Source organism: Hyaena hyaena, unplaced genomic scaffold (assembly GCF_003009895.1).
Source record: "Hyaena hyaena isolate Hyena2069 unplaced genomic scaffold, ASM300989v1 scaffold_599, whole genome shotgun sequence".
In the NCBI taxonomy this organism is placed as follows: Eukaryota; Metazoa; Chordata; class Mammalia; order Carnivora; family Hyaenidae; genus Hyaena; species Hyaena hyaena.
The window spans coordinates 822,398-835,077 of NW_024081230.1; the positions used below are offsets into that span (position 1 = coordinate 822,398).

The 12,680-nt window shown below is 41.6% G+C and overlaps 2 protein-coding genes across 8 annotated transcripts in view; one reads left to right on the forward strand and one right to left on the reverse strand.

Moving 5' to 3' along the window:
- The first annotated feature begins 405 nt into the window (after window positions 1-405).
- INSM2 (INSM transcriptional repressor 2) lies at window positions 406-3,847 on the forward strand. Its single transcript, XM_039257007.1, has one exon. The coding sequence runs from the start codon at window positions 1,114-1,116 to the stop codon at window positions 2,779-2,781; it is 1,668 nt and encodes a 555-aa protein (XP_039112938.1). The 5' UTR covers window positions 406-1,113; the 3' UTR covers window positions 2,782-3,847.
- A 1,031-nt stretch (window positions 3,848-4,878) lies between these two features.
- The window catches only part of RALGAPA1 (Ral GTPase activating protein catalytic subunit alpha 1), a 259,277-nt gene continuing 251,475 nt past the window's right edge, over window positions 4,879-12,680 (reverse strand). For 3 of the 7 annotated variants that reach the window (XM_039257003.1, XM_039257006.1, XM_039257005.1), the window contains 2 exons: window positions 8,196-8,198; window positions 4,879-6,258 (listed from right to left, as the gene is read on the reverse strand). In XM_039257003.1, coding sequence (XP_039112934.1) covers window positions 6,110-6,258; window positions 8,196-8,198 — 152 coding nt within the window. In that variant the 3' untranslated portion in view covers window positions 4,879-6,109. The remainder of the gene's footprint in view (window positions 6,259-8,195; window positions 8,199-12,680) is intronic. The other 4 variants (XM_039257004.1, XM_039256998.1, XM_039257001.1 and 1 more) reach the window with 3 other exon arrangements.

The following is a 12,680-nucleotide window of genomic DNA, read 5'->3' on the forward strand; positions in this document are numbered from 1 at the left end:
GATGAAAATCTACTAAATGTGGCCCATAGACACCTTTTGCAAAGTATCACTTGTATAAGGGGAAGCAGATGAAATCCTGATTCTGCCAGTATTTCTCACTCAATCTACTCCATGCTAAACAGGTCCGTTAGGCACTAAGTCATGTCTCTGGGTAGTACAAGTGGAAGGTGTGAACAGAGAAACCACTTTATCTGAGGACAGTCGAAAATTAGATCCTACTTTCCCCTCACCACTCCTTTTCCCATTGGGGAGGGGACATTTATAAGCCCTGAGGACCAGGGTCCAGAAACCGGCTGGCGTCCTGAGCTCCAGAGGCTTGCCAGCACGCACGATCTCCCGCACTGAGAGCCCTTCTTCCCAGATGAATTCTCATAGTATCACAGACGCGCGCAGTGTCGATCGATACTGGATGGCAGACGTGCTCCTGCCGTCAAGTGTAGGCACAGGGCGGTGGATTTAGCCGCCCTGCAGCTCGGTCGCAGCTTCTCATCAGCTCAATAAGGGCAGAGGACGTTAACCCGTTCCCGGGCGGACACCTACTCGATCGCCTCCCGACACCCGCCGCCCGCCGCCCCTTCCCCTCGGCTTCCTCCCACTCCGCATCCATCACACTCCCGCGTGTGGGGGGAGGGCGGGGTGCGGCCGGGTCCGGGGCCCCAAGCGGGGCGCGCATCAGTTGCCTCTCCGCCCGGCTTCCTGGACGGTCCCTGCAGGCAGCTGAGGCGGGGAGTGCCGAGCTTCTTCACACCCTGGACCTCACCTTTCTGTATCTTCTTCCGCCGGGTGGGCGGCAGGGGGAGGTGGCGGCCCGGAAGCCAGCTGCTGGGGCCGCGCGGAGGCCACGGCGAGGTGGGGTGGGGGGCGCGCCGCAGCCCGCCTCTTGGACCCCTGAGAGCCCAGCCAGGCGAAAACCCCGCCCCCGGCGCCCGCTCCCACTCCTGATTGGCCGGGCCAGCCTGAAGGCGACCGGTGGTCCCCCGGCCCGAGTCTCAGCTATAAAGGCAGCCCTCGCATGACTGCTGTGGCGAAGCTCGGTAGCTGCGGTGCCCGTCCGCTGTCAGCCCCCGCGGCGCCCCCTTTACTCCTTGCCCCTCGAACACTCCCGACTCCACCATGCCGAGGGGCTTTCTGGTAAAGCGAACTAAACGGACAGGGGGCTCGTACCGAGTGCGCCTAGCTGAGCGGATCTTCCCCCTGCTGGGGCCCCAGGGTGTGCCGCCCTTTCCCGAGGAGGCTTCCAGTGCTCCCCAGCCAAGTGCGGAGCAGGTGGCACCCCCCACCCCGGAGGAGGCGGCGGCGACCCGCGAACTGTCGGGGTCGTCCTGTCAGGCGGCTAGGGTGAGCCCAGGGGAGGGCGGGCAGGAAGGTGCTGCGGAGTGGAGGGCGGATGGCAGGGAGGGTCCGGGGCCCAGCCCCAGCCCCACCAAGCCGGCGGGCGCGGAGCTGCGCCGGGCATTCCTGGAGCGCTGCCTCAGCTCACCGGTCTCTGCAGAGTCCTTCCCCGGGGGTGCCGCCGCGGTGGCTGCTTTCTCCAGCTCGGCGGCGCCAGCAGCTGCACCGACCTCCGGAGAACAGTTCCTGCTGCCGCTCCGGGCACCATTCCCAGAGCCAGAGCTCCATCCAGACCCTGCGCCCCTCTCGGCCACCCTGCAAGGCCTAAAGCGGGCCGCCGGCAACGAGCGCCGTGCCAAGGCGCCTCCGGGCTGCGCGTCTGGACCCGTGGCCGCTGGAGTCAAGAAGCCAAAGGCCATGAGGAAGTTGAGCTTTGCAGATGAAGTGACCACGTCCCCGGTTCTGGGTCTGAAGATCAAGGAGGAGGAGCCCGGAGCACCGTCCCGGGGCCTGGGGGGCAGCCGCACGCCACTGGGGGAGTTTATCTGCCAGCTATGCAAGGAGCAGTACGCAGACCCCTTCGCTCTGGCTCAGCACCGCTGCTCCCGCATCGTACGCGTCGAGTACCGCTGCCCTGAGTGCGACAAGGTCTTCAGCTGCCCTGCGAACCTCGCCTCCCATCGCCGCTGGCACAAACCCCGTCCCGCAGCGGCAAACGCTGCCACAGTCTCTTCAGCCGACGGGAAGCCACCTCCTTCCTCAACCTCCCCAGACTCTGGGGCCGTTGCATCTTTCTTGGCGGAGGGGAAGGAGAACAGCCGGGCAGAGCAAACGGTGGATCAGCACCTGCAGGCGAGGGACAGCTCCAGGGCGGAGCAGCACCAGGACAGCGCCCCACACCAGGGCCTCCAGGTGTTGTCCCACCCCGAGCCACAGCTGCCTCAGGTCCCCTATACTGAGGGGGTGTTGGGGCGCCGGGTGTCCGGGCCGGGAAGTGCCGGTGGTGTCGGGGGATCCGAGATCTTCGTGTGCCCATATTGCCACAAAAAGTTCCGTCGCCAAGCCTATCTGCGCAAGCACTTGGGCACTCACGAGGCAGGCTCCGCTCGTGCACTTGCCCCGGGCTTTGGCTCCGAACACGGTGCCCCACTCGCCTTCGCTTGCCCGCTGTGCGGGGCGCACTTCCCTTCCGCAGACATCAGGGACAAGCACAGTCTGTGGCACGCGGTCCGCGAGGAGCTGCTCCTGCCTGCTCTGGCTGGGGCACCCCCTGAAGCGCCAAGCCCAGGCGGGGCATCCGACGGGAGTGCTCAGCAAATTTTCTCGTGCAAGCACTGTCCGTCCACTTTTTTTAGCTCCCCGGGGCTGACCCGGCACATAAATAAGTGCCACCCCTCAGAAAGTCGGCAGGTACTGCTGCTGCAGATGCCGTTGCGGCCTGGCTGTTAAGGACAGAGATGAGGAAGATTTGTGCGGTTGGCCTTGGAGGAAACAGAGCAAGGGAATTTCTATGGGGATTTGTTGAATTTGCAAGCTTACCCTCTTTCCTGCCTATATTCTCTCTCCTAAAACTCCCAGTAGTCAATGTTCCGCCAGAGAAGCGGACAGCGAAATGTAAAATCCCTCTCTAGAGCAGGTATGTATATGATATAAACATTCGCGGTCAAGGACAGTCACTTTAAAGCCTTCTCTCTTTTACCCTCTGAAAATAGGATTTCCCCCCTCATTCTGGAGACCCTAATGAATCCTATATGACTTGTAATTCCTATGGAAAGCAGTAGTGAATGCGTGCATGTCTCAATATCTGCAAAGGATTCTAGCTACCAAAAAGTGGTAGTTGTTAATTTTTTTTCTTTCTTGCCATCGCAGGCGCCTATGTAGTTTCTGTCTCAATAGGGTCAGATTTCTTGCATTGTATATTCTGTGAATTAAAAGTTATGTGATTGGTGCCAAACGTACAGGGGGGTTGGGGAAAGACTCAAGACCTCTGCCTGTGGGCAGGAAATGTAAGGGGATGTTGTTTGCACTTTGGGGGGATATGGGGATCTCCCTGTAAACGTTCCTTTTCTCAAGTATTAATTAGTCCATTCTTAAGTTAGTATTTGGAGGTGGAGAGGGTGCTATTTATTCTTGGAGTTGAGATACCGCCAAAATTCTCACCTTTAGCTTTTTTGTGTGTTTTCAGGAAGAGATACTTTAAATCTTTAACAGATTTTTGGAAATATAAAACTCTTCCTGAAGTTTGACTGTTTTAGTAGGGTTTCATCCAAATTGTTTAATCCTTCTGTTGTAAATCTTACACAGTGTTATATATGAAACTATGTTCAGTTTAAGGAAGATGTTAATAACTATAATCCACATGGAACTGAATGGCTTTTCATTCAATATTCATTTTTCAGCAACAACCTGTTTTTGAATTTCTTTTTGTAAACCATATTCAGTGTACACTCTGTACCCATGCTCTAATAGCCAGAGTTTGGGACACTGGCTGAGTATTGCTTGACAGACAGCCGTATTTGTAAGATGCTTACCACCAAATAAATGTACATAGCTGGTGCTTTGTTGTGTTCTGTGTTTGTCCTGAGCATCTCATTGAACACAGACTATTTTTCGAAGTCACATGTCTTATCTCCCCAAAGCTAGTATCCTACGTTAGAATCTTAGTGACTCATTTAGACAGAATACAGACAAGAGAAATTATATTTTGTAAATGAACATAATGGTGCAGAAATGCAGTGGAAAAATTTCCTTTGAAGTATGGCTTGCAGAGACAGAGCTCCAAAAGGCTTTAAAGATACTTTGCCACCTAAAAATGTCAACAGAAAATATATTTTCTTTAAAAAAGCTAGCAGTTTTATCTAAAGATGAAAAAAATCATGTTAACCATGCTCATTAACTTTACTATTTCCAAGTTGGCATTCCACTCATCAATCCATTAGCTGTTCATTTAAAAAAAAATGAAAGCACCATAGAAATGTGTAAGCAGTTACTTTGAGTTTCCTTTTTGTTATTCTTCACCTTTGTTGTGGGAAACTGTCTATACTGTTTAACCTTGTTCCCAGGGACTCGTTTATCTTCTACATAAGCTTTCATAGGAATTTTTGTTTTCTACAGTTTCATAGGAAATCTATTTTTATTTACAAGAAAACAAAAACTTATGTGCGCAGGAATTATGAAGGGTTATTTAGAAACTGCAAAAAGATTTTTTCCTCCCCTGAATGTGTATTATAAAACAAAGTGAAATTTAGAAATCAAGAAGCATAAGGCTAAGTTTAATTGATGTTTTAACCCAGTGGATAGGGCAAAGTTTCTGCCCAGCCCTTACAAAGGTATAAAATTGCCTGCATTTTTATTGGCAATGGTAGAATCTCTGAGAAACAACTTGGGGTGTATCCTAACTAGGAACTCGAATTCATTTTTCATGATTTGCTAAGATAACCTAGGTTTATGCTGTCCATCTCTCCATTAATCACATAGTTCTACTTACTAAGTCTGAAAATATATTAAAGACAGACAAGAAATAAAAAAGACAAATTAATGCTTATGGACATTAAGTGATAAGAATATTTTTATTGTATTATTAAATACCATATCTTTTTCTTTCACTGTTACAAATTTGTAGATACTACATGAATGATGATACATAATTTATATTTTATAGTTTGCCGGTCTGATGTATTTACACATGCAGTTAGTACTGATGGCATGCTACATTTCCTTAGGAGATGCCCGTTCAAAACAAAATATGAACAAAATGTGAGCAGCTTATTTACTGTAGGAAGATATTTCCAGGGGGTGGAATGTATACCAACCTGCACCAGCAAGTTCAGTATTAATATTAGATTTAATTTAGACTCCTGGATCATGTTCCCTTTTCCTTTTAAATACACATAATTTAAGCAACACATTTATATCAGAAAAGTTTTTTCTTTTCTTTCTCTCTCCCCACCCCCCATTACCCTCTTTCTGGTACTTAGGAAAGAACACCGATACACCAGGATCCAGCAGTCAGTAACACAGGGCCACAATCTCAAAACAAAAAGGGCATTTAACAGTGATACCATTTAAAAAACAAAACATTAGAAAAATATTTGGAAGCTAAACATAAATCAAAGTTCAGCACAGTGATTTTTCTGGTTATTAGATATATCATGGCATCACCTGCACAGCCAAGAAATGAGGCATTGCTCTGGGAAGAAAAAGTTAATGCTAAAATTATGTAAGTTGGAATTCGAGATGCTAAACAACCATTTATTTTAAGTGTTTTATTTTCCTAACATAAATAATCCATACACATCCTGTGTATTAAGATTTGCAACAACTTTTGCTGTAACTTTACAAATGCTTAAATTTAAAATTTTACATTTGTAAAAAAATCATGTATTTACTGAGCCATAAAGTTACAATGGAGCACGATAAATAAACTAATGAGACTATCTGTCCAATTATATTTTGGCTCAGAGTTAATCATGAAATTAAAAGTGAAACGGCTTAGACATAATTATCTAGGAAGGTAAAGGGTGTAGAATAAAACTCCACCCCCCACCCCCAAAATATGGCAGCTTAGAGTGTTGGGGGGGGGGAAAAAAAACCAACTGAATAAACAACCCAAATCTAAAATATTAAGTTACAAATTATTTAAATCCAGTGTTTTTTTAAAAAATAAATGTTCATGAAGAAACATGCAAGTTATGGCAAACACGAAGTCCCAAAGGGTTAACACTATGTTCATGCTCAGATGGCTACTGCTGATCATACTGCTGGGCTGCTTGTCTCCTTAGGATTTATTGGCTGAGCCAGAGGACCGACGCAGCTTCATGGACATGCGGCTTTTGCTAGTTCGAGGAGACATTGGAGAGGCCAGGTCAGCCCCATCTACCTGCGTTGCTGTGGAAGTTTCACTGGATAGAATCTCTGGGTAGGAGCCTGTGGAAAATAGCAAGAGCATTAGCACATGCCGTCTGGCTTCTCACCCCATAAAGAATAATCTTTCTGCTACTGATCTGTAGCATGGATCCCAACCCTTAATGAGGTCTTTGAGGGGGAAGAAGCAAGGCCAGAACCTGCCTGTTAGAACGGCCTACTAAGATTTTATTTAAAACCCAGTCATCTGGTGGCTCACATAATTATGTTAGCAAGAGAGCACCAATCACTGTTTCCAGGGACAGAACTAACCAGAGAGCTCCACGTAAAAAGCAATGAAAGCAAAATCTGTGGCCCAGACAGGACAGGGATCCAAAGCATCATTAGCATGCAGGGAAGGGCTTAAGAAGCAGGTGAGAGAAGGACCAATTCCTGTCTCTAGGGTACAGGGTATAACCAAGAAAAGGGCCTCCACTGCTCAAACTTGAAAATAACAGCACCAAACAGTTCTAAAAAGAAATTCAACACTATGAGACCATTATACATGCTGGGTATTTAAATATGCTTTTAGAAAGGAGCAAGATAAATTCCTAGGGGAAGGAGGAAGACAAGAACTCTTATCTGAAATTTAATAAAAGACAAATTGACCCTCAAAATGTCTTCATTTAGAAGAGATAAGCAATGCTTTTGTTTTCCTTAACTTAAATTTTTAGTTACTCCATCCAGTCACAGCAAGTAACCAGAAGAATTAACAGATATAAACATTAAAAGAAGCAAATTCAAATTGGAATTTTTTTTTGTTATTTACAAAGCAGTTTCTTTACCTCTGCAATGTATTTCTATGAATTATGATTCTCTAATATACAGCAATGCTACAGAACTTTGCACACTATAGGCCCTCAGATATTTTCTGAATAAGAAATTACATTAAAAATAAAAGCCCTCCAAAAAAACCAAAAAAACAATCTGCAAACAGAACAACAAAAATTTAAAAAATTCTGTATATTTTAAGGCACTTTAATTCAGACTTTCTGGGCCTTATGTATGTGAACATTTTATGTATGTCATAAACACCTAGCACAGGCTGCAGGCTTATTATACACTTCCTCACTCTGCAGGAAAACTTTTGGCATATTTGTTAGCCAATGTAGCACCTCAGAGGAATTTCAAGCATGGAAATAATCATACCAGCACTTCCATATAATGAAACATTTGTGCCTAAATTGAAGCTATGAATATTGAACTAAACTGTTCAATAAGGGGGTACTGATCTTATAGAGATGTATTATTAAGAATCTATCTTGGTAGAACCCTTCAGAGTATTTTTAAGGTGAAATATTACAATTATACTTAAGAACAAACATCTTATCAGGGAAGAAATATTTTCTCACTACTTGGAATCCAGGTCCAATTGCCCTTATTTTCAAAGTAATTTCTCCAACAATTCTTTCTTTTCTAACTGAAATGAGGCTGGCCTTCAAAACACAAGGAGAAGGAAATATATTTCTGTTCACCTTTACTCTTCCTGAAGATCTGAATTGGTTCATACTGGACCCATACTGGAAAACCTAGAGGAGAATATGAATCCATGGCCCTTTTTAGGGAAGCATTGCGGATGTTCGGCAGAAGGAAGGTGAAGAGCGGTAGCTCATGCTTTTCTGGTAATGCATATTATTCCCGGCCAATCATGAGAGGCCTTCCCATGGCTGTTTACCTTGAGATGGCCAATGTTTTCTAGCGGAGGTTTTGGGAGGAAGAGAACTATCACTGCATTTCTTTCTTTGTTGTGAATGAAGAAATGGAGTAGCGAGCAGAAGTGAGAAAGCAAAAGAGAAGACAGATAACAGATATGAGAGACACAGTGCAGAATTTAACAGGTGTTAACTGAGGAGCAGAGAAGAGAGTAATCAAGTATTTATTATGAAATCGGGCATGCAATGCATTAGACTGATGATGTTTAACAATGGACAATGCTTTGTAAATTCAAATGTTATACTTACCAACTAACAAGTTCAAATAGGAAAAAAAGAAAAGAAAAAAAGTCTATGAGAGATTCTATAAACATCTACCTTTTAAAGTGTTCACTGTACTGGTGGCAGGTTATCCTAATCGCTAGGTCACAAAATCTCTAGAGCTGTACTGTCCAAAGAGGTAGGCATAGCCACATTAAAATTAATTAAAAATTAACAAGTAAAAATAAACATGTGGGTCCTTGGTGTACTAGCCACATTTCAAGTGCTGAGCAACCACATCTGATTAGTGGCAGCCATAATGGACCATGCAGATATAGGACATTTCCATCATTATAGAAAGTTTTACTGGAGAATACTGCTTTAGCGTATGCCAAAATCAAAGGGTTATTTTCCTCAAAAACAGCAATTTCTCCATGTCTCCCTTAATGCCTGCAGTGTGAAATCCCCCTTCAATAAACTGAGAGTCAAATCATGCTTTTTAGGTGTACAGCTTATCAGTATCTCTTCAATTCTGGCAAATGATATTTGTGGTATGTACTCATCATACTCAACTCTGTAAATAATTTACAGTAGATCTCAATTTTAGATTTAAAGAATACAGTGATACCTAGCCTTCATTTAACACCCTATTCTGCCTAAGTACTGATTTCTATCACCTGAGTCATAAAGAATGCTGCTTTATTTAATCATTTCTATTATTCATATATCCTCAAGTAAAAAGTATCTATGGGGTCCTAGGTACTGTATCTCTAATATTCTTAGAGTACTCATGTACTCTATCTTTATCTTGATGGTATAATTGATGTATATATTGTGCACTGATTACAATGAATATGACTTTGGGGGCTATACAGATTATAAAAGGGAACTCAATGGATTGTTATTTATCATGGCTTTGTTTGTACTGCTCGCTGACAGGTATGACTGTTTAAAACTGTTAAAGTTATAAAAAATACTGTGACTTTGAAAGCAGTTCCAGTGAATACAAACTAAGAGGTACTGTGATGTGTTAGGAAGAATATGGGCAAGGGTAAGACAGGCCCAGGTTAAATGCCAAGTCTAGCATGTTACTAGCTTTTGGATCTTTGGTAAACCGACCTAAGAGTTTTCTTTTTTGTAAAATGGAGACAATAGTAGTTATTTTGCAAAGTTGTGAGGGACGAATGACTGTATATGCAAATATCCTGGCACACAGCGGGAATAAAATAAGTGTAGCTATATAATAAAGCTACAAAACAGACGAGAGTAACATCTCACAGACTTTGAATCAGAGCAGATGAGGATTAGAAGTGAAAGAGATTAGATATATTTTTAAAGAAAATTACCTCTTACAAAATATAACCATTGAAATGTGGAGAATACAACATACTGTTTAGTTTTGAGAAAATTAAAAAATTTATCCACTCTTATGCTGATAGTCCCACAAAATACAACCTTATTAAAGTTTCTAGATTACCCTAATAATCTTACTGCTTAAATATTGTTAAAGGAGTTGATTAGTGATTAAGATTAGCATGTATGCACTACCACTAGATGTCATGAAGGAAATAGCACATTATTTCATTTTTTAAAGTAATCTCAATGCCCAACATGGGGCTTGAACTCACAACCCTGATATCAAAAGAGTCACATGCCCTACCGAATGAGCCAGCCAGGCACCCCTAAAATTAAATAGTACAGAAATACAGGCAAATAAAGTGGTTTAATTTTGAAGATAAAAAAAACTGCCATTACTGCAGACTTAGAACATTGTCAGTCTAAAGCTTGTCATATTTTATCTCCTTACAAATGGAGAAACTGGGCTTAAGAGATTAATTTACTTGAGTTTATGTGGATAATAAATAACAGAACTAGGATTTAAATCCAGATCAGTCTAATTCCAAAGCCCATACTTCTTCCATGGCAACCTTAATCTATTTAAAAAAAAAAAAAAAAAAAAGGTATTTCAATGGGTGGAAAAGTAGAATCTTTAAAATAAGAATCTTTAGCGATACCGAATTTGTAAATATGACAGGTTTTAGGGCAATTTCTCTCTCTCAACAGCAAGAAGGGCCTGAAAATATTTAGATTAAATGGGTAATTATAATAGCTAAGATCATGGACTATGAAGTCAGACTCTGGCTTTACCAAGTATCAAGTGACTCTGGCCCCTGCCCACCCAGGCCCCCAGAACTGCCGTGAAGATTAAATGAGAGAATGCATGTGTAGTGCTTAGCACAGAGCCTGGCACGCAGCAATTGTTCAATTATTCTTTTATTATTTTCACTACAAAAATTATACATCTGAATGAATATTCTATGTGGAAACTGAATGCAGTAATTATTGTCACAAAAAGTTAATGGACTTTAAGACTGATATTATTTGCCTCTTGGTCAACAACATGTAAGCCAAAGTTTTAAGTTCAAAATACTGAGAACATGATACATTTGGCTGCTTATAATTTCAAGTTAGCCTAGTGATAAGTCAGGATGATTAGGAATCTGTTTTAAAGACATAACAAATATATAGCTTATGTTCTGTGTTGAAGGACACCGATTTTCCTCTTGGCACTTACAAATAATACCTAGGATATATATAAAGTAACTATCTTCTGAGGAGCTCCAGTGTGTTCTTTCAGATCATTTCAAAGCCTGAAAAGGGGAGCAAAGTTTAAAACAACTTTTAAAGAGAGAGATCTGACCATAGTATTGTCCTATCTACATGTGGCAATGCAGCTTTTGTGAATTAAGAGCAAACCTGAAGTTAGAATGAAGATTAGAGGTTACTCTAGGTCTTCATCATCACTTTATCTATCTCTTATTTTGGTGGCATAGAACTATTTGAATCTTATTACTAATTTTCACATTTATTTAAATAGGAACCTATATGTAACCCAAAGGAACTTAAAAGTAATTCAACAAAGTGGTATGTATATTAGATATACATTTATGTGTGTATGTCTATATATGCATAGTAGAGACAAACACCAATCAACCTTCTGATATTTAGAGTACTAAAGCCTCTAACTTAATTTGTAGAAAAACAGTAAGTCCAAAGCGAGGTATCTACTCAATTAAAGTAACAAAGTATTAGAACTAATTGTAGATATACTACACAATAAGCATTCAAAAATATTTATGGCTGATGACAGTAAAAAAAGACATTCATAGTGGAAAAATTATGGGTGTATTTTTAATGTTGACATTAAGAAAGACAATTTAAGGGGCGCCTGGGTGGCTCAGTCGGTTAAGCGTCCGACTTCGGCTCAGGTCATGATCTCACGGTTCGTGGGTTCGAGCCCCGTGTCGGGCTCTTGCTGACAGCCAGCTCAGAGCCTGGAGCCTGTTTCAGATTCTGTGTCTCCCTCTCTCTCTGACCCTCCCCTGCTCATTCCGTCTCTCTCTCAGAAGTAAATAAAACAACAAAAAAATTAAAAAAAAAGACAATTTAATTAATATTTACTGTGTCCTTTCAGCAAAAATAGGATCCTATTTCTTGTTGCTGGCATCCTAGAATTTCTTTTATTACAGGAAAAAAAAAAAAAAAAAAAACGACCTGAGAAGACAATATGATGTTAGGGAAAAATATCTAGATTTTGGACCACCAATGTAACCTGGCCAAGAAAAGAAGTAGTTTCATTTTAAAATTCATTTTAAACTTTAGAGTCAGAGCAGAGATATTCATGAACATGAAAAAAAGTTGAAAAAGGAGGTCACTGTAAAACTTTTGATATTTTCCACACACATGCCTGACAAAGATAAAGGGATTTTTTTCCTGTAATTTTTTTTTTTAAAATAAAGGACAAGAAAAATCTAATAATGGTTTAATGTAGTTATGGGAGATCAACAAAGTGTGACATCACAATATCTCCTTCAATGACCTTAGGGATAAAAATAATTTCCCTTAAGTATCAGTCTACTGTCCCAGAGTCCATTTTGAGAAAATACAGTTATGAAATTTATGGATCAACTATGACACACCAAAAATGTTTTTCATACTTATTTAAACAATACTAAAAATTGTATCTTTTGGATTTCAAGTCAAACAGTTGATAGATTAGTGTTAACTAGAAAGCAGGTTTTAGATAATCTTGAACCAAGTAAACTTAAAAAATAGTGTTTTTCCAAATTATTCCATTGAACAGAATTATAGGCTTGGTTAGAAAGAAGAGATTATATTCTTTACATTGTCATACTGGCACTTCTTTAAAACCTGATTTCAAATGATTGTATTTGTTATCAATTAGCATTATTTTATATACATAGGTTATGCACAGAATATCTAAATGTGATTCTCAATTACAATCATGAATGCATTTATTCAGTGTGACAACTAAATTTCATCATTATGCTTAAAAGTAAAAATGAATCTAAAAAACTTCACACTATTATGTAAAGGTCAGGTCCCTATTGCTATTATGTGGTTATTTCATTTCTTTTTTTCTCCCACTTTGACTTATAACTTTAAAGGGAGTTCTAAGTGTAGGGGGTGGTTTATGATAGAAAATGAAAATTTGGGTTGACTGGAAGAAAA